General features: G+C 36.9%; 1 protein-coding gene across 1 annotated transcript in view; it reads right to left on the bottom strand.

Annotated features, from left to right (window-relative positions):
• Positions 1-6,007: 6,007 nt before the first annotated feature.
• The window catches only part of LOC149245514 (putative disease resistance protein At5g47280), a 65,840-nt gene continuing 49,912 nt past the window's right edge, over positions 6,008-21,935 (bottom strand). Inside the window, exons 2-6 of the mRNA XM_089455607.1 lie at positions 9,191-9,600; positions 8,439-8,794; positions 8,135-8,349; positions 6,364-7,234; positions 6,008-6,228 (exon numbers count right to left, since the gene is read on the bottom strand). Coding sequence (XP_089311733.1) covers positions 6,393-7,234; positions 8,135-8,349; positions 8,439-8,794; positions 9,191-9,600 — 1,823 coding nt within the window. The 3' untranslated portion in view covers positions 6,008-6,228; positions 6,364-6,392. The remainder of the gene's footprint in view (positions 6,229-6,363; positions 7,235-8,134; positions 8,350-8,438; positions 8,795-9,190; positions 9,601-21,935) is intronic.

Raw genomic sequence — 21,935 nt, 5'->3', positions numbered from 1 at the left:
CAAAGAGAAAACAGTGAATGTTAAAAATTGTTTGTCTCATGATGAAGATGATGAGGAGATGGCTGAAATACATCCCCAAACAGCAGCGCCAACACAAGGGCAGCATAAAACACCCTTGAGGAGAAATGAAAGTGCTTCTCCAAGCACACCACAAGGAGGAAACTCAAGTGCGTCTTCAAGCACTTGTACATCAAATGAAAGAGGTAAGAAATTCAGAAATTTAAGTGACATTTATGATGAAGGTATGAATTCTTTGTTTGCTTTATATTGTTATGTTGATGACCCTATTCATTTCAAAGATGCAATTAAAGATAAGAAATGGATAGAAGCTATGGATGAGGAGATGAATGCCATAGAAAGAAACAAGACATGGGATTTGGTTGAACTACCAAAAGGAAAAGAAGTCATTGGAGTTAAATGGGTCTACAAGACCAAAAGTAATGCTGAAGGCAAAATAGAAAGACACAAAGTAAGGCTGGTTGTCAAAGGATATAAGTAGCAGTATGGGAGAGACTATGAAGAAACTTTCGCACCAGTTGCTAGAATGGAAACAGTGAGAGCAGTGTTGTCCATAGCAGCACAAAACAAGTGGAAAGTTTACCAAATGGATGCGAAGTCAGCATTCCTAAATGGGGTGTTAAAAGAAGAGGTTTACATTGAACAACCTCCAGGCTATGAGAAGAAAGGCCAAGAGCACAAAGTATGCAGATTGAAGAAAGAACTTTATGGGCTGAAGCAAGCACCAAGAGCATGGTACAGTAGGATAGATTCCTATCTACTGGAAAATGGATTTGACAAATGTGAGGGAAAACCCACCGTCTACATCAAAGAAAATGATGGTAACTTACTAATTGTTGTGTTATATGTTGATGCTGTTATTTTCACAAGTAATGATGAATATCTCATTGAAAATTTCAAAGCAGTCATGAAAAAAGAATTTGAAATGACTGACATGGGTTTGCTGAGATACTTCTTAGGAATAGAAGTAGATCAAAATGAAAATGGGATTTTTATCTCACAAGCAAAATATGTTAATGAAGTAATGGAAAGATTTAACATGCAGGACAACAAGGCAGCAATCACTCCCACGGTGATGGGATTAAAACTCAGCAAAGAGGACAGCAGCAAGGATTTTGATTCTAGCTTGTACAAGAGCATAGTTGGCAGCCTCATGTATTTGACTGCAACTAGGCCGGATATAATGTTTGTTGTTAGTTTAATTTTCAGATTCATGGAGAGGCCAAAAGAAGCACATTGGTAGGCAACAAAAAGGATTCTGAGGTATGTTAAAGGTACTAAAAGGTTTGGAATTTTATATACTATTTCAGAATGTTCAGATTTAATTGGATACACTTATACTGATTGTGCTGGAAGTGTAGATGATCGGAAAAGCACATCCGGTTATGTTTTTCACATGGGTTCAGGAGCCATTTGATGGGCTTTTAAAAAGTAGCCTATTGTAGCATCGTCTACGTCATAGGCAGAATATGTGGCAGCTACAGTAGCAGCATGTCAAGCAGTTTGGATGAAAAGGATGTTAACGAGCTTAGGCCAAGAGTAGGCAAAAGGAACGGTGATTTTTTGTGACAATAACTCAGCTATTGCATTATCCAAGAATTCGGTGTTTCATAAGAGAACGAAACACATTGACACAAGGTTTCATTACATCAGAGAATTGGTAAGCAATGGAGAAATTATTTTAAAACATTGCGGGACTCAGGAACAGGTTGCAGACATTCTGACAAAGCCATTGGACCAGAAAAGCTTTGAATTTTTGAAGAAATGTTTGGGTATGACAAATAACCCAGTTGTTGAAATTAAAGGGGAGTGTTGAAATTGTAATTCCAACTGCAGCGACCATTAAACGGCGACTATAAAACTATTCCGGAAAACTGCTTGTCTTTATCGCATCGCTTTTCACAAGTTGGTGGTATTCTCTCAAACGCCCCCGATACAATCACCATTTGACGCATGTCCCTAGTACGTTTTGTAAAACAGCGTTTCATCGGGACGTAACGTTCATTTTGTTTGGGCAAACGATATCCGTCCAATTGAATTCAACGTTGTCCTCCGTCCGATTGAAACCAAGTTTCTATACAGGTCTCCACCATTGATCCATGAACCTTGCGTGGAGTAAAAGTTTCATTTGACCGACGGCTTGTCATGAAAGTAATTTAATGCAATTTACTATTATCGTAAATGTAGGTAAGTTTTTATTAATTTTAATGTTTTATATTTTCCACCGGAGTATGGAAGAAGTAAAAACATATACGTAATTTTTATGTAGTTGTTGCATTTTTTTTTGTAATGTAATGTAAAAAAAAAGGGGAAGAACGCAGCAGCGTCCAAGCAAGAAGAGAAACAAAAATTACACAGCAGTGTGAATTTTTGAAATGTTGTTCATTGCATATGAAATGTAATGAGAAGATACGTAGTAGTGTATGGATGTTAATTTTTGTTGGTTGAATATGTAATGTTTCTTTTTTAGGGCATATGGAATGTAACGCAGTAGCGCATAAATAAAAATTTTACATAGGAGTGTTGAATTTTTATTGTGAAACAGAGTTTTTTTTGTTACAGAGTAAATTTCTTTTTGGAACTTGTGTAATCCTTCAGGTAGAGGAAAAATATTTTTTGTAACAGCAGTTGTTTCTTAATGAATATAAAGTTTTTGTGTGTGTGAAACACTCTGAGCTTCTCCAACAATCTATTTTAAGCTTCCCTGAAACAAAGTATTACTCTCTGTTCAATGATTTTGTTTTGGAATTTACCAGAAAATTCCCAACATTTCCAACCTCGTGTGTAAAAGTTTTGTGTCAAATTAAGCTCGAAGCTATGCCACGCTATGGTGATTTTTTCTGTGAGCATATTTAGCTCTGGGAAACTTCTGATATACGGACTTTACAAATTTGCTAAGAGAAATCCAACCTCTAGTCTCAAAGATCCAATTTCAGATTTTTTATGTTTTCTGTGTGTTCTGCAATGGCAACCTCTCGAGGTTCTGCATGTTATTTTCGTGTGCGTCGAATAGATGCTGATTGTGCAGTGAAAATAATAGTAACAATTTTTTTTAATGAGAATATTATTGAGATTCAAGGGCAGATGTTTGTGGAAGAAAATAGCCGCCAGGCTTACTACTGAGTAGATAACGGCTAAATTTATGAATTAAAATTGCTCGTAGTTGTATGTTTCCAGCAATACTGGGGATTTTAGCTCACTCCTAACATTTCAGAGATGGATTGCACGCATTGTTGATTGGATGAGTCTTGAAAAACTATTAATTAGTGTTTTATACAGCGATTTGTGACCAAACTTGAAATTGGCTTAGTATGCAAGACTATTATCCGAAAACAGGGAGGAGGCCACTACCATTTGATAGCTGCCGAGGCAATGTAGGCTTCTCCTAGTGCCTAGTGGTTGATTCTCTTTAGAATGAAAGTTCATATGACACGGTTAGATTCATGGGTGTATTAGGGCATTGAAAGGTGGTGTTGACGTTGAAAGCCGTTGTGTACAGCCTAAGGTAGTGTTCTTAGATGCAAAGCTCAGTACAAATATCAAGAATTTGGGTTTAAATTAAGCCTTCATACAAAATAAGGGATTACTAGGTAGGGTGTTGGATGGCTACAAAATCTAGACTTTCGTAAGCTTAGTTTTGGGAGATATTTAAGCATTCTTCTCAAGTGAGTCAATTTGAACGGTTCAGAATGTGTTATGTTGTTGTCATTATATCTGGAAGTGATACAAATTTTAGTAATTACAAACAACTCTCATAGTAATTTATGAGACGTAATTTGACGTTGGTACTTTTTGTGGTTTCGGGCAGAATTCTCCATTGAAAAAGAGAGAATTTTGAGTCATTGGTTTGCAAACAAGATTCTAAATTGGTATCTGATTTTTCTAAGTTGGGTATTCAATATTTTGAATAGCATGGTTTATCTATTGGGCATTCCATAGTTGAAAGCTGATTCAAAAACTAGTTTTCATGTAAGCTTCAAAGTTGAAGAAATATTTTCTTAATGTCAATCCCATGGACCAACTTGTACAATTTTGAAAATAAGTTTATTGCATTGTAAATAGGTGTGTTTTCGATTGAAGCCAAAACCCTTCATTCACTCGAGTTGTTGAGAAAATGACCAAAATTAATAAAGTATTACAGTTACTTAATACACTAATATACTCTATTGCTCATGATACAACTTAAATCAACATAGTCATTCTCACCAATATTCAAATTTGCTTACAGCACGCACGAGAAAATCAAGTTTCTTTCAACTTGAATCACAACTTCAACCAAATGAATTACAACAAAAGAGTCAATATTATGAATTGGTTCTTGTTTAGAACAATTCTCTCTTTGAGTTTGAGACACACTTCTATCAGTAGCCAACACATGATCACACTTCAGGATAAGTTTCACATGAAGATGCATAGGTTCCACTTGCATTTCCCAAGCCCATCATCAGACATTGGGAAAAAGTTATCGATAGCAAGCACAGAACCAATCTTGGATATGAAAAGGAAGTTTACTTTCATATTCTATACTACTCTAAGTCAATTGAGTTTTAGAGTGTTGGGTTTTTCAAGAAAGCTCATCTTCACTAGCTCCACTTCTACAACCACTTCAGATTATCAGATGCCAACATTGCGTTTGAGTTGGCCACCTAAAAGATACATGTTTTGATCTTCACCCTTGTGATAATTGTGGAAAACTTACTCATAATTTTGACAAATGTTCTAGACACAAGACTCCCACAAGAGAAAAGATTCACTTTGAATGGATAACTTCTTGGAAATGGTCTTCAACAAATAAGAAGATATATCATTCGTACCTCAGAGTTCATTCTATAGATCTTCATCATATCACCTTGTATTTAACAAGGGGGGAATTTAGAGTTAGGTACTAGATTCAAAGTTGTATCAAGTGAAATCTGAGCCACAACCTACACTAGAGCCTTCAACCAAAGTCAACTAAAGCTAGAGTCAGACTTGTAGTTAGAGATAGACTCATGTTCCATGAGCATGATTTGGTTGGTGGTCAACATTAAACCATCACCTGTAGAAGACTTAGACTTCTTCTACACATTTCATTGGTTTGTGATCATCTTTAAACAATCATTATGGAACATTTATGTTTCATCGAAGGCTTCAACTTCTATCTAGATTTGGAATCATTCGAGGAATTGTTTTGAGAAAATTTCCACAATTGGTGGTTAGTCTTTAACCACCATCAGTACAAGGCTTCAACTTTTGCTACCTCATTTGACCTTAAACCACCATTTCAGAGAGCACATATATCCATTCAGTGCTATCTGCCTTTGTATTTCAACGCTCTTTTTGGACTCATATACACTCCTTTGAACAAAGGAAGAAAATGTTGGAAACATAATCCTCTTGGGTTATCCAAAATTGGTTTATTCACTTGAGAGGAAGAAAAATAACTTCAAGTGAAAGCCAACAGTCATGAGAAGTTCAAGAGACCTCTTAGAAAATGAAAAATATATTTATGAATAATATGTATCATGTCTATCAATCTATGTGTATAAATATTTACATTTAATTTTACTTTAAATATGATAACATATAATAAAAAATAAAAGTAAAAACAAAACACCATTAAAAAACCAATACTTCCATTTATAATATTTTCCAAATAACTTCATAATATTTTCAAAATAATTTCTAAACATAATACAATCAAACCTCCAAACTTCACCGAACATCACCAAACAAGTTCATACAAGTTTTCATAATCATAATGCTGATATTTCAAACTCTTGCACTAATGAAAAAATTATAAAAACAAATTTAGTTAAAATGATATCTTGTAAGTTCAGAAATAAATTGAAATCTTACTACCATAACAAAACAAAAACAAATTTAGTTAAAATGATATCTTGTAAGTTCAAAAATAAATTGAAATCTTACTACCATAACAAAACAAACTTTAATTTTTTAAACACATCAATAACTTATTAATAATATATCCTTGTTTACTTTTGTCCACAAACACACATATGGTTTCCAATACTATTTAGAAAAGTCTTAATGTTACGATGAGGACAGACATCCTTCCTTCACAAAAATATTTATGGAGGACACCCTATTTTAAGGACGATAATATTTAATAATGTCTTTATTATCAGGACTTACACCCAAGTCTGAATATGTAGATAATGCCAATGCTAGAAATCGGAGATGGATAAAATGTGCGCACTCATCCAAATCCTGCACGACAGAATTTGTGCAGTAAATTCAATTTAAATCAATGGAATAATATGGACTGTGTTAACAGTGCCTATACGCAAATGAAAACCAAGTTTTATTAATAGAAAAATCCAAGCTTATGTCTTGATCTCTTACCAGTACCTGCATCCTGTCTAGGTAGGATTTCAACCTGCATCCAGCCAATCCAAGCTGAAATGTGCTTCTACAACCTCAACTCTAAGCTCCATGATGGCAGAGCTCTTGACACGACTCCATTTCTGCCCAAACTTCGCATCGCAAATAACATGTTTTAGAGATCTCAGACCTCCAACTGATTTAGGCAGCTTCTTCAACCGAGAACACTCTCTCATGTCAAGCTCCTGGAGTTTATTTAATTCTCCTATTTCCTCTGGAAGCTCTTTTAAGCACTCACATAACGAAATGTCCAGATATTCCAGCTTCCCAAGTTTTCCAATGGATGCTGGAAGCTCTTTCAGACCTAAACATGCAGATACCCTTAACATTCTTAAAGAGCCGAACTGCCCCAAGTGATCAGGTAACTTTTGAAGAAGATGACAGTTAGTGATGCAACACTTTTCAACAGACGATATGCCATCAATACCAGGGGGCAACTCCTCCAAATCACAGCAATGGTCCAGGTTAAAATCTAGCATGATAGGAAACTTTAGGCTTGACTGGGCGCTGTTGAACCTTGACATAATTCCAAGACCCTCACATAAACTCAAGGATAGCTTATGTAACTTCTGTAAGACTTCACTGTACTCTTGAAGTGGGGGCACAATCAACCTCTCGAAGCGAATAGTTTTAAGCTTAGTGAGCGAAGATAAGCTTGATAGACCATTAATTGTGGCTCTCTTGGACCCATAATTAAATACTAAGAGGACTTTCAGTGTTCTCATAGAACTCACAAACGATGGAAGAAAGTATTGGCCTGCAGAAAAGTGTAACACCAAAGCCTCTGCCCCACTAAAATTCATCTCACACCACTGATTCTCTTCCATGGCACCTACATAAATAAACCACAAATGCGAAGTTCAATTACAACAATATAGGTTGTTGAACATATAATGAAATCATTACTTATCTTTTCTAAGGCCTCTGATATCAATGGCCAACACATAGAAATTGGCCTGTGATCAGTTATTCAGAGTTCACGCAGATCACATAATGATAACAGTAGGATAAGATTCACCTGTGACATGCACGGAAAATCTTGAGAACGAGCTTGCTATTATTTTAATGGGGATGGGATATTGTAAATGTTCAACAAAATAAACAGTTGTTTCTGAAGTTAATTGCTTAGTATTCCTGAGTAGCAAAATCAGAGGACGTTTTGCCATATGAAATTTTGGGAAATAGAAGTTCTGATATTGAAGGTAAAAAAAGGTAAATATTTTAAGACAATAAGGTTATTGTATAGTGGAGTTTCAATGGAAATGCTTCCAAAATAACCATTTAATGACAGACAACCCCATAACATTTCCTGTACAAGGTTCTCGTGTTTCTAATCCTGGTCCATGACCTATATATTGTTGATAAAACTTATTGGTTAGGATGAAGCACAAGGGCTCAAGGACCAGAGAAAAATAACAGTAATTCCAAAATAATGATTTCGTGATAAAGAGTCCCATAATATTTTCTTGGCAAGGCTCTCTGGATTCTAGGCCTTGTTCATGACCTATATCTGGTGCTCTCTGGTTTCTAGGCCTTGTCCATGACCTATATCTGGTGCTCTCTGGTTTCTAGGCCTGGTCCATAACCTATATCTTGCTGATTAAACTTATTGGATAGCATGAACCACTAGGAACAGAGAAAAGAAACAGTAATACCCAATACAATACATTCGACTTCAATGTTTTGAAGAAAAAAGTGTGTAAATCCCAAGCAAGCTTCTAAAATCACCAACCTGTGTGAATGGAAACTATTTGAGCATCAAATGCTTGATTTTTTAACAGCTCCCATTTTCCTGGTAAACTGTCCTCCTTTGTAGGCATAAACAATCTCTTCCTATGAACTATACTGTCTCGAGATGCCAGATATAGTGCCAAGTCTCGCATTACGTCATGCTGAGAAAAGTACAGCTCAGAGACACTTCCATAATCGATTGCTTGACTCCTAGGTCTGATTAGCAAAGACAACACAATGCATAAGACATGGGGAGCCAAGATCAAAGAGTTTGAAGCAAAATAAACAGAAGAGAAGGAATTCACCTGAGATTGCTTGTTAAATTCAACAGATTTCTACTTGCAAGTTCTAACAAGATTACAAAAGCATCTTGCCACTTCATCTTTCGCACATAAACCCAAATGTCCAATAATGCATCCACAGAAATTTTTCTGTCCTCTGGAAATGATCCGAGATCTAAGAAGCACTCTCGTGCTTCCTCGTCCAGGACATCAATACTGGTTTCCAAACATCTATGTAGCCCTTCTTTATGATAATCTGAAATTGATTCCCCATTTAAGAGTTTGTTCTTGGCAGACTCCCACACCGGGCGAGGCTCATTATGCAAAGAGCTTCCAATAACCTTCAGAGCAAGTGGAAGGCCTTTACATTCCTCTTGCACCTACGGTTCATACATCAATAATCATAAGTGCAAATTCTTTTGTTCATACATCAATAATCATAACTGGAAATCCTATTTTGGTGTTGAAGCATGAATCACTTACCAAATATGCTTAATGTTCATTCACAGGTTATGTCTTATGGCTCATTAATATGAAGGTATGGAAAAAGTCTATTAAAGGACTATTAAGTATATGTCTACCATCTTTTTTACTTGAACAGGTATCTATTGGTTAACCATAGAGAAAGTATCATCATTAAGGATATGACACTAGTGATAGCTTGTAACTTGAGACATTTACTGTGATTGCAATCACTAAACCCAACCAAGTCACACCACACTTGAGACAATATTATATTGCATATGAATACCATTCCAGTACTGTAAGGCATATACCTGCTTGACTAGATGTTCATCTGCAGTACCAGGAATTGATCTCTGTCCAAAAGCCCAGAAGCAGAAAAGGGGCAGAGCATGGGCATCATCTAGCAATGACAATTCATAAATCCAAGTATGGGTTGTTCTGGGGATGGTAGATCGATCTCTGGTTGTCACAAGCGTCTTACATCCTTCCCCTTCAAATAACAAGTTTTCCAAATTTGCCCTAGACCAAAGATCATCCAACACCACCAGAATTGGCTTGGCCCGCCTCTGCAGCTGTTGTTGCAGCTGCCTATGTGCATCCTCAACATTCTGAAATTCAGGTTTCTTCTTCGGAACTATCTTCTCCCACATAGTCTCTAAAATTTCTTTAACGTTTGGGGATTGTGAGACCGTAAGAAAAATGATATTGTTTCGAAAAACACCTGGTAGACATAAAGAGACAAGTGCTTAGATAGAAATTCCATAATCGGTACAAGAACAAGTAGTTTCATCATCACCAAAAAGGAGCAAAGAACACGACAAAGCTACAATATAACATCTGCATCTCCGGAAATCCATGCTAGCCACAAGCTATAGAGATGGCACGCAGCTGGTTACCATTAGAATCCAGTTTTCTTCATCTTAAACTTCTCATGAAAAAATAAAGATTATGCTGTGAAACACCATTTACACCATTAGATTGTGCCCAAGCCATAACACAATTGTAGCTTAAACAAACTAAAATGGATAGAAACATCAAAAACAGTTTGGTTGTTTCAGTAAAATACACACCATAAGAATCCATTTCCTTTATTTCTTGAAGGAAAAAATTGTGGGGGAAATCCAAGGGAACTTTGTGGGGAAATCCAATGGATTCTTACCCACATTTATAGATGGTATCCCTAGTAAATCCCTCAGTGAAGACTAGTGCACTTCACCCATGGGGATTCAAATTGAGCACCTATTGGCATGGAACTAGTCAAATGCTCAGCAACATTGCTGCCTATTACCCCTCAATGGATAACTACTTAAATTGTCACTCCATGGGTGTATGCTGCTAATTTCTTTGAGCTCTCTCTCTTTTGTTCACGTGCAACTACATTCATCAAGATATGTTCTTATTTTTTCTTTGCAAACTTGTGTTGGCTCAACCATGATGCATGAAATGACTTCCTCAATTCAGATGTGAAAGAAAGGACTGCTAGTTGAAGATTGCATAAAACTAATTGGATGGCATTGTGGTTCTAAGTGTGATTATGGTGATGCTTTCGTGAGTAGGACTTGTTAACATTTCATTGTCCCCAATTTGTTGTTTTGTCTCACCATACCATGACTACACATAGTGTACTTTGAAAAGCAAGTCATTTCCCATGGTTAAGGTGTACTATTGGTGACTTCCTATGGTAATGTCTGATATCCCATCATACATATTACTTTCTTCTCTTTTTCCATCCCCTCCATTATACCTTTCATGCTTGGCTCCTCATTGTCATCCATGAAATGTCTCTTGCCTCAAAATCTAGTGGGTCTTGTGAGGATAACTCACAAGACAAAAGGTAGACCAAGGGACAACTATGAGATGTGGCCCATTGTCACCATAACCACTACCTCTTGCTCTTTTGCATACTTTCACCACTAGGGAGGCTTCCCTTTAGTAGGTCACCTAGAGGATTTATCAAGTAGGAGGGATAAGGTGACAAGATAGGCTTAAGGAGGATAGCTCTAGCTAAGAACAAGGCTCAACTAGCACACTAGGGCAACTCACATCCTCCAATATGCCTAATTAGAGCACAACATGACCTAGGTCTTGAGAAATAGTAATCCAAGAAGATCAACCTAAGGTCACAAGGCCAAGAAAAGTTTTGCAATCAATGTATATTTTAAATCTGTGGAACAAGAAGTCTTCAAGAAGCCCCAAGTTGAAGCCTAGGGAAAAGTAGGGCTTCTCTAGGGAAAAATTTACCTTGGGCATAAGACTTTAGCCCTAATTTGGATGAATTGGCCACTAAAAGAAGTTGATTTTGAGGAAATCATCTTTCCTTCAAGTGTTGAATACTTCCAAAGGCCAACGATTTCAACCCTCGTTGAAATTCATGTGCTAGCCCTGGCTAGCAGCTTATCCTTAAGGGGCCAAACATTAGATTAGAGAGGAGAAAAAGAGGCATTGATGTAATTTTATGGTTGACCAACAAATTGACCAAGGCTAGTGCCCTTGTCCTAGGGAGTTGGAGTCAATGGGGATGTAGATTTTACTAAATCTTAGAAGGGAGTAAGGGACTGATGATACACTAGATTTCAAACTTCTAGCTATCACTTTTGTGAGGGAGCAAAGTCAATTGGGAGAGTTAGTTAAAATATTCACCAATGGGATTGTCATTCACTTTCTACAAGTGTAATGCATGCAATACCATCATCTAGAATCCATAGAATGATCATGATCTTCAACAATAACTAACACAATAGAAACCCTAGATAATTATCTATTCGATACATTAGACACAAAAAGAAAAAATGATCAAATACAAGGTAAAGTTACAAGATAAAATGCATTAACAAGCCTTTATTGCCTCAAAATGACATATTCATAAGATACAAGATACAAGCTGGGCTCAAATTCTCCAAGAGGGCTGAAATAGTCACAAGTGATGATGAACAATGAAATGAATCTATCCTCTACTTATATCAGGATTAGGACAAGTAATTATGCCTAAGAATCCCCTAAAATCATGTTAGATCAATAAATGACCTTGGGTTACCAGCCCATTAGCTAACAATGAAATGAGCCTAATTTTACCACATGTGTGAGTCGTAACTTAATTTATTGTTTACATTGTAGGTTTTAACCTTATACAAAAATTAAATAATAATGAATTTTTAAAATAGAAAAATATACAATGGTGAGAATATAAAACAAATATACACTGAGATTTTCCCTCGGATCCCAAAACCGGGACTACCAGATTGATTTTTCATTATATTTCTTTCAATGTTACAATATATATATATATATATATATATATATACATATTGAAGCATTCATAAACCCGATCCAATAACCCTCAATTAGAACATAATTGTAGTTCAATTGACTAAATCTACAAAATACCATGGGTCAGAAACCATCAACCCAAAACCATGTGCAAACCCCATGCACAAAACCATGGGTAGGTACACCCACCATCTTTGGGTTTGCCTAACTATTATTGGGTTTGCAATAAAAAAACGTACGGGCCACTGTACCCAACGCATTGTATAGTACATGGGCCTAGCCATGGAAAGAACATAACACATGCCCAACATTCTCCCACTTATTATTTTCTTTCCACACGTGGGGTCACATCAAATCTTAGTCATTGGTCCAACTCTACAATGCCCATTGTTTCTCTACACCAAGAAAACTTCTTAGTGCTCATAGAATTTGTCAATGCATCTGCAACATTCTTCAAAGTGTTGACCTTTACCAGCAATTCCTTTTTCTCTTCAACCATATCTCTCACAAAAAGTGATATTGAACATCAATGTGCTTTGTCTTTGAATGATAAGCAGGGTTCTTTGCCAAGAAAGTTTCACTTCGGTTGTTATAGTCTATCCTTATAGCTCGTCGTACCAACCCCATACTCGAACAGAATCTCTGCAACCAAACTTCCTCCTTGCTTGCATGAGTGGCTACAATGTATTCAACCTCTATAGTTGAAAATGCCACTACAGACTGCCCCTTGCTCATCCAACTTACTGCTCCTCCAAATAGGTTAAACACATACTGACTTGTAGATCTTCTCCAATCCAGATCTCCAGCCCAATATGCATCAACAAAGTTGATGTCCAAAACTCTGCCCAATCCTGGTCTTCCTTGGTAGCACAAACCATAATCACTAGTGCCATGCAAATACCTAAAAACTCACTTCATTGTTGTCCAATGATCCTTCCCTGGTTTTGACATAAACCTGCTCAATACTCCCACTACATGTGCATTGGCTAGTCCCGTACAGGACATTGCATACATTAGGCTACCAACTGCACTCACATATGGAACACAGGACATGTCCTCTTCCTCTTCTTGTGCCTTGGGACACTGTTCAAACATATAAATTTACACATACATGAATAAGAACCTTCAATGATTTACTATCTTTCATATTAAACCTCTACAATATTGTCTCGACATACTTCCTTTGCTTTAAGTAGAGCTTCCCCTTTGCCTGATCTCATTTAATTTCCATGCCTAAAATAAGGTTTACAGCACCAAGATCTTTAATGTCGAATTTGGAGGAATATTATGTCATCAAATCCTGGATAATTTCTTTGTCATTTCCTATCAGCAACATATCATTCACATATATGACCAAATAAATAACACAGTCATCAATTAATTTAAAATACACACAGTGATCTACTTTGCTCCTTGTGAAGCTTAGTACCCATATATATGTATCAAATTTTTGATACCACGTCCTTTGCGACTACTTTAGTCCATACAAAGAATTTTTCAACTTGCATACTAATTCTTTCTCGCCCTTCAGTGCAAAGCCTTCAAGTTGCTTCATGTAGATGTCTTCTTCAAGATCACCATGAAGAAATGTTGTCTTCACATCCATCTATTCTACCTCAAAATCAAGAGCAACAACAACAGATAAAACTAAGCTAATAGAAGCTATCTTAGCAATAAGAGAAAAAATATCACCAAAATCAATTTCCAGCACTTGGGAACAATTTTTTTCTACCAACCGAGCTTTGTATTTCCCCACCTTCCCTTCTGCATTCATCTTTTTCCTAAACACCCATTTCATTCCAATGGGTTTCCTTCCAACCGACAACTCTACAAAATCCCATGCCTCATTTTTGTCTAAAGATGTCATTTCATCAACCATGGCCCCTTTCCAAATTTTTCCATCCTATGAATCCACTTCCTCCCTCACAGTTCTAGTATAATTATCAGTAATAGCTAAAGCAAAATTTGAACATAAAGCAGATGGACTATACTTATATAACTGCCTTCTCTCTCAAAATGACCTTCTCAAAACTAGAGTCTGTGGCTCTTCCTCCTCTGATTCTTGTTTTACTGTAGAGTCTGATTCTTCCTCCTTCAGTTCAAACTCTATCTTATCATGTTCCTTTGATAGGAATTCATGTTTAATAACATCATTTACTTCTCTAAACATTACATCTCGGTTGTATACAACCTTCCTTGTTTCTATGTTCCAAAGCTTATAACCTTTTAAACCATCCTTATACCCAATAAAGATGCACCTTTCAGATTTACTATCCAAGTTGGTTGTTTTCTCCTTTGGAACATGTACATATGCAACACAACAAAATATCCTAAGATATGAAAGAGAGGGTTTCTTACTAGTCCATACCTCATGTGGAGCCTTATCCTCCAACACTGATGAAGGTGATCTATTAAACAAATAACATATAGTCTCCACTACCTCTACCCAGAATTCTTGTCCTAACTCGACACTATTGACCATGCTTGTTTCCTTTACCATCCATGTCCTGTTCATTCTTTATGAAACTCAATTTTGCTGAGGTGTGTATGGAGTAGTCTTTTGTCATGCTATACCACACTTCTTACAGAACTCTTCAAATTCCTTCTTGCAGAGATTCTCTACCACTATATATCCTCAACACCTTGATCTTCTTCTCTATCAGATTTTCCACCATAGCCTTAAATTCTTTAAACCTATTAAAGACTTCAAATTTCTTCCTGAGTAAATATATCCATGTATTCCTCGAGAAGTCATCTATAAATGAGACATAGTACACAGACTTATCCAGTGATGGAACTGACATAGGTCCAAACACATCACTATGCACAAACTATAATATCCCTTTCGCCCTCTTATTACCTAAGGGGAAACTCACCCAATTTTTCTTCCCATATACACAATTTTCATAGAAATCGAAATCCAAAGAGCAATTAGACATCCCTTCTATCATACCATTACAATGTAATATTCAAAGGCCCTTCTCTCCAATATGTCCAAGCATTTGATGCCATACTATAGTATTCTCTCTAGAGACCACTAGATTTTCTACTCCACTTCCAAGAACCATAAAATTGTTGCACCCATCAATAACAATGCTACCCAAAAGCTTGTACAAATTTCCAATCTGAACTCCCTGCATCAACACTAATGCTCCCTAAACCATCTTTCAGGTATCTTTCTTGAAAACTATTTTTACACATTTATCATCAATCTTGCTTATAGAAATCGACTTTCTAGTCAATGCAAGAATACGCATAACATCGGGAAGTGTTCTAATCCTTACACCTTGCAACTTAAGCTTGAATTTTCCGCGTTTGATGATTCTGGTCTCCTTGTCATCCCCTAGGAAGACATCACCACCATCATATTTCTCATACTCATAGAACGAATCCCTATGGGGAGCGAAGTGAAAGGATGCACTTGATTCAATCAACCATGCCTCATGATCTACATGTGTACTCGAAGAAGCAGACAAATACACATCCCCACCTTCATTGGAGGTGGTTTTTGCCGCTTCAAAAAGAGCATCATCAGATCCCTTTCCTTTCTCAGGAGCTTTAGATCTGTAGTCCTTTTTGTAGTATCCTTCCTTTTCGCATTTCCAACATACTTTCACAGAGTTTCCTAGAGAGTTAGATCTCCCTCTAGATTTAGATATCCCACTTGAGGACTTATTTTTGTTTCTATTTTTGGACCGTCCTCTCACAAACAAGAAATATCCATTCTCGCTCTCCATATTTTTTTGTCTCATCTCTTCCGACAATAAGGATGATACTATTACATCAAACTTCAAGGTAGTTGTATTTCTACCTATTGGAACAACCAAACTAACCCATGAATTTGGTAGAGAACACAACAAATTGATGCACTTATCTTCGTCTTAAATTTTAATACCAACAGATAACAAATGGCTTACCACAATATTAAAGGCATTTAGATGCTCTGTCACTGATTCTCCATCCTTCATCCTTAGGTTATACAACTATTTCCATAGGAACAATTTGTTCACCAGATACTTAGATTGATACAAAGTCCCTAACTTGTCCCACAAAGCCTTTTCTGTAGCATCCCATAATACATTCAAGAATAATAAATTTGAGAGACACAATCACATTGTGCTCTTCGTCTTTCGATATAGCTTCGCCTAGTATTTTTCCGACATTCTTGTTAGTGCCCAACTAGGATCTATAACAATCCACTGATCTCGATCTGCCAACAAATCCTCCATATTAAGCTTCCACAACTCAAAACTTTGACCATTAAATTTCTTGATCTCTATCTTTCTATTGTTCGCCATCTTATTTCACCACAAGAAATTATCCCACACATATCCCACTGAACATGGTCTACCACAAGCCTGAGCAAAACCCCCTCAGTAGCAAAGGCATCCCCTTGACTAGTCAGATTTTAAGTGGTTCTTATTGGTTGGAATGATGGCCAACCACAGGCTGACACGCGACGTAGCTAGAGGTTGCCACGTGGAAGCCCAAGGGGCCACCAAAAACATTACTATAGTCTGAGTGGAGGTAGCAGGGGTCGAACCCGCGACCTCCCAACACACAACAGAGCCCATTGCCAATGCACAACTTGGATGTTAGTTAACCATATGGTTCGCGTGATGTATTTAAACTTTAATGCTACATAGTTTGGAGGTGGGTGTAGACTTAATTGCCCCATGTGAACATTGCTACAGTAACCCCCAAGGGTTTTGTGACTGCTAGAGGGAACGACCCAACACTGAGGGCTAGCGCTTGGACTCATGGCCCTCCATATGACCCTAAAATTTCCACATTTTTAGGCCTTGACAAACAAATTAACTGTTCAACAAATCCGCCAAGATTTCAATGGATTTGGTGGCCAGTTAAAGGAAATCTTGGCAAAAATGAGGGTTTGGTGCCGGATTTTGGGCAACTAGAGGAGCGAATAGTGGAGAAATTAGGAGAGGTCATAATTTCTCCAATTTTCGACCAAAAATGGGTACAAAAAGAGGCTAGGTAGCCACTTTTGGACATTTTGGACTCATTGGAGTAGGTTACAGAAGCATTTGAGCATTGTAAACACATATTTTTACACATTTGAGCATAACAAAGAGGCCCAAACCATTGGAAGTTGGACCAAGGAGACATAGCCCAGGAGAGGTGAACCCCTTCATCATGTTAATTTTGTGATGTGTTATTGGTGATGTTATGTACATTTATAAGTTATTTTTCAATTTATTATTTATGTTAATATTGCTTATAAAATTAACATAAAAACTTATTTTCACTTGCAATAAACTCATGAATCCTTAAGCACATGAATAACATTTTGTTTATAATTTGAGGAGGATATTAGCACAACAAAACTAATATTCCTAATCAGATAATTTTGGTATCAGAGCACTAGGTTTGCTTTGTGCAAGAATGATTTAACTGTTTGCAAGTTTATGTCATGCTTAGAAGGTTAAAACTCAAAAGAGGAGAAGGGAAACTGGTTGGAGGCCCTCAAGTTGAGTCAAGGGGAAGGAGGGAAAGGTTGCCACAATCTCCAACAGCGGTTCTGCCTCAAGTTGCAGTTGAGACTCCAGTGAGCATGTCTCATGAAGGAGAGCCTACAATGATAGAGGATGAAAAGGTCTTCAATAAGGCTTTCTTTGATATGACAGACATGGTAAAGGTCCTCTATGAAGAGAGGAATACGAGGTTGCAAGGTGAAATATCCAAACCTCCCAAAGGAGAAGGTTCTTTAGGAGGAGGTAATGGAAATGGAGGTAAACCTCCACCCTCTCCACCATCTTCTTCTTCATAAGCATCTTCACCCTCTTCCATTAACACAACCCTTACTCATACTCATCAACATACCTCAAAAGGAACTGGTAAATCACCCTTATTAAAACATGATGTTAAATTTGAACTCCCCATGTATAATGGTGAAGTGAATGTTGAGAAGCGTGATAATTGGATTCGTTAGTTGGAGGTCTATTGCAGAATTCAAAAAATTCAAGAGGATGACATAATGATTTAATTATCTTCCTTGAGAATGGAGGGTGAAACATTAGTATGGTGGGAATCAAAGACACAAGAGGAGATAAACAAATACGGTAAGGTCTCAATTTCTTGGTTTGATTTCATTTTTGCAATTAAAAGACAATTCTACCCTCTAGCTTATATGGAGAAATCCATCATGAATTGGCAAAACTTTAAACAACTTAAAGGTCAAAATGTGCAAGATTACACCCAAGGATTCATAAAAATGTCTCTAATGTTAGGCGTAGATTTAAAATCACAAGACATGTTGTTGAATTACATAGGGGGTTTACATAGTTACCTTAGGGATACTATCTTAATGTTTTATCCCAATAATTTAGATGATGTGTGTGTGCAAGCCACGCATCTTTAGGTAAGAGGGAAAAACACTCCAGAAGAGGGTAGTAAAAAGCCATTTAAGGGTAAAGAAAAAGAAAATGGTTTCAAAGGAAATAAAAATGCATCCATTAAGGAAGAAAGAGAGAAAAAATTACGTAAACATTGTTCCAAAGAGGGTCATGATGAAGCTAATTGTTAGAAGCTTCATCCTGAGATGAGGCCTAATAAATTAAGCGAAAAAGGAAAAGAAAAGACAATTTCCGTCATTCAAGAGGATTTGGGATCCGATTCAGGTGATGAAACTAAAATTACAACCATGGGGATAAAATGAAAATAATTCATTGCTAGCACTAGTATACCAAATTGTCACACTAGCACTCCAAATGAAGAAACAATGATTGAATTATTTCATGTGAGGGTAATCTCAAAACATACAAAAGCCGACACACTTTTCAATAGTGGGTCTCAAGACAGCTTGATATCTGATGATTTAGTCAAGAAACTTAATCTTGAAACCATTTCACATCCCAAGCCATATCCATTGGGCTGGATATGCAAGCACACAAACTTTCCGGTTACAAGAAAATGTATTCTTCGGTTTGCAATCACAACAAACTTCACTAACGAAGTTGAATTAGATGTTGTACCACTTGATATATCAATTTTTATTTTGGGTAGTCTTTACCTCTATGATAGAAAAGAAATCTTCTATCATCATGAAAACAAGTACCACTTGTTCAAAGATGGTGTGGATTATATTGTGAGAGCTCATCGCAAAAAACTAAATCTTTCATTAGTTAATGTAGGGAAAATGAAAAGAAAAGTGAATTCAAGAAAGAATTTAGTGTTTCTTATGATCAAATCCAATGTTGATGTTTATTATGAAGCATTTGATGGTTTTATTTCAAAATTCAAAATTGATTTGGTTGATGTTGTTAACCATGATGATGAGGTGTTTCAGAAAGCAAAGAGATTTCCTTCCAAGAGGAGAATCCAACATGAAATACTATTGTAGAAAAAGTGTCTTATTTATAACATTGAAATGCATTGGGTGTCAAGAAAGGAAAATTCATAAATAACAAAGCAAATCCAAGGGTTGTTGAACAAAAGTTCCAACCATTTCCTTCACCATGTGGTGCACCTATTGTTTTGGTGTCCAAGAAGAATGGAGAGAATTTAATTAAATGGGACTCATGAAGTGGCTATCATCAAAGTAGAGTTTTTAAAGGAGACATATCAGAGACAACATTCAAAACCAAGAAATTTTTTTTTGAATGGCTTGTTATTCTTTTTGGTCTTTTCCATACTTCTATTACTTTCATGCATATGAAGGATGTATTGAAACCATCTCTAGACATGATAGTCTACTTGGATGACATTTTGATTCTCAGAAAATTTCATTATCAACATGTCATGTGTGAGAAAGAAATACTTGATGTCTTATGTCAAGAACATTTGTTATTGAAGATGTCAAAGTATATGTTGGATAAAACTTCTTTGATGTACTTGGGCCATAATATTGGAGAAGGTGAGCTGAAGTTAGACCTCTCCAAAATCGAAGCCATTATGGATTGGTCAATGCTCAAGATAGTCATTTGGATAATAGGTTTTTTGGGAGCAACCCAATGTTGGAGGAAAGATTTTGTTAATTTTTCTTCTATTGTAGCTCATTTGCATTCTTTGACAGTTATGCAAAAGGTCTTCCAGTGGGGAGGCAAACAACAAGAGGCATTTAATGCTTTAAGACAAAAGATTAGTTCAAACATTATACTTGATCTTATATAATTGAAAAATTCATTTGAGTTTCAGGTTGATGTATGCAACTATGCCAGGGGCATAGTATTTATGAAATGTGGTAAGCCCATTTCATTTCATTAAGAAATTTTCAATGGTGCAGTGTTTAAGTTGTAGCAACAAAAACACTTTCATTGGAAGGGTTTTCTTCTACACTTCCACTTGTTAAAAAGGAATAAGAAAGGTATAAGTGACAAGTTTGTTGATGTAATTTCTAGGCCTATAGTTTGTATAACTACTTTCTTCAAAAATTATTTTGTTTTGCATGAAAGTTATGTTCGGAAAAATACATACTTTCAAGATGTATATTCAAGCTTGAGTCAAGGGAATCAAGTAGAGGAATTTGTTTACCATTTGCATCATAAAGTGTCGTATCATCTTGGTAAGAATAATGTTTCTACTAATAGTAACATGGAAAAATCCAAAGAGTTCATTGAATGACTCCAAATGGTACATCAAACAATGCAAGATCAACGTGAAAAGAGGAAAGGCAAGTACAAAGCAACACATGACAAGCATTGTGTAGATCACAAGTTCCAAGTCAGTGATGAATGGATCAAGATTGGAAAGGTGAGGGAGATGTACCCTCACTTGTTGGACAATTGAAAGTGATCTTTTGGGGTCGAAAAGGCTTCCAATGGGGAGGAATGATTAAGTGCTCGAAAAATAGCTCAAATTTCAAAATTGTTGGATTGGTATGGAACCTGGACGACTGCGCACTCCTTATCATCCTGAATCTGGTGCAACTCATTTTTCATGAAATGGACTTCGTAAGACTCTAGAAACAAGTTTTGTTCACTTTCCCAGACATGGGAATTTAAAAAAAAGGACAGCTGAGTCAACAGCCCTTACTGCTGAAGTGGCACTGACTAGGCAGGTGATGTGGACATTGACTTGGTCAAAGGGCTTCTGGGCTAATGAAATCATGCCAAGTGTCACATTCTAATTGGTATAATTTTAAGTGGTTCTCATTGGTTGGAATGATGGCAAACCATGGGCTGACATGTGACCCATTCGAAGGTTGCCATGTGGCAGCACAGGAGGCCACCCAAAAAATTGCCTTAGTCTGAGCGAAGGCAGCGAGGGTCAAACCCGAAATCTCTCAACACACAACAGAGCCCATTGCCAATGCACCATGTAGATGTTATGTAACCATATGGTTCATGCGGTGTATTGAAACTTTAATTCCGCATAGTTTGGAGGTGGGCACAGACTTAACTCCCCCATGTGAACACTGCTACCATAACTGCCAAGGGTTTTGTGATTGCCAGAGGCAAGGGGCCAGCGCTGGGGGCTAGCCCCTGGGCGCATGACCCTCCATATGACCCTAACATTTCTGCATTTTCAGGCCTTGGTGGCCAAATTAATTGTCCAACAAATCTGTGTGAATTTCAGCGAATTTGGTGGCCTGTTAGCAGAAATTTGGGCAAAAATGAGGGTTCAGTGCCAGATTTTGGGAAATTTGCAGAGAGAATAGTGGAGAAAGTAGGAGAGGTCATAGATTCTCTAGTTTTATACCAAATTTGGTGCAAAAAGAGGCAAGGTAGCCATTTTTTGACATTCTGGACTCATTGGAGTAGGTTATAGAAGCATTTAAGCATTATAAACACATCATTTTACACATTTTAGCATAATAGAGAGACCCAAGCC

Source organism: Pinus tabuliformis, chromosome 7 (genome assembly GCF_031772625.1).
Source record: "Pinus tabuliformis cultivar Carrire ecotype Pingquan chromosome 7, CPIR1, whole genome shotgun sequence".
Lineage (NCBI taxonomy): Eukaryota > Viridiplantae > Streptophyta > Pinopsida > Pinales > Pinaceae > Pinus > Pinus tabuliformis.
Note: the sequence above shows the minus strand (reverse complement) of the source record. Positions and strands in the feature narration are given on the sequence as shown.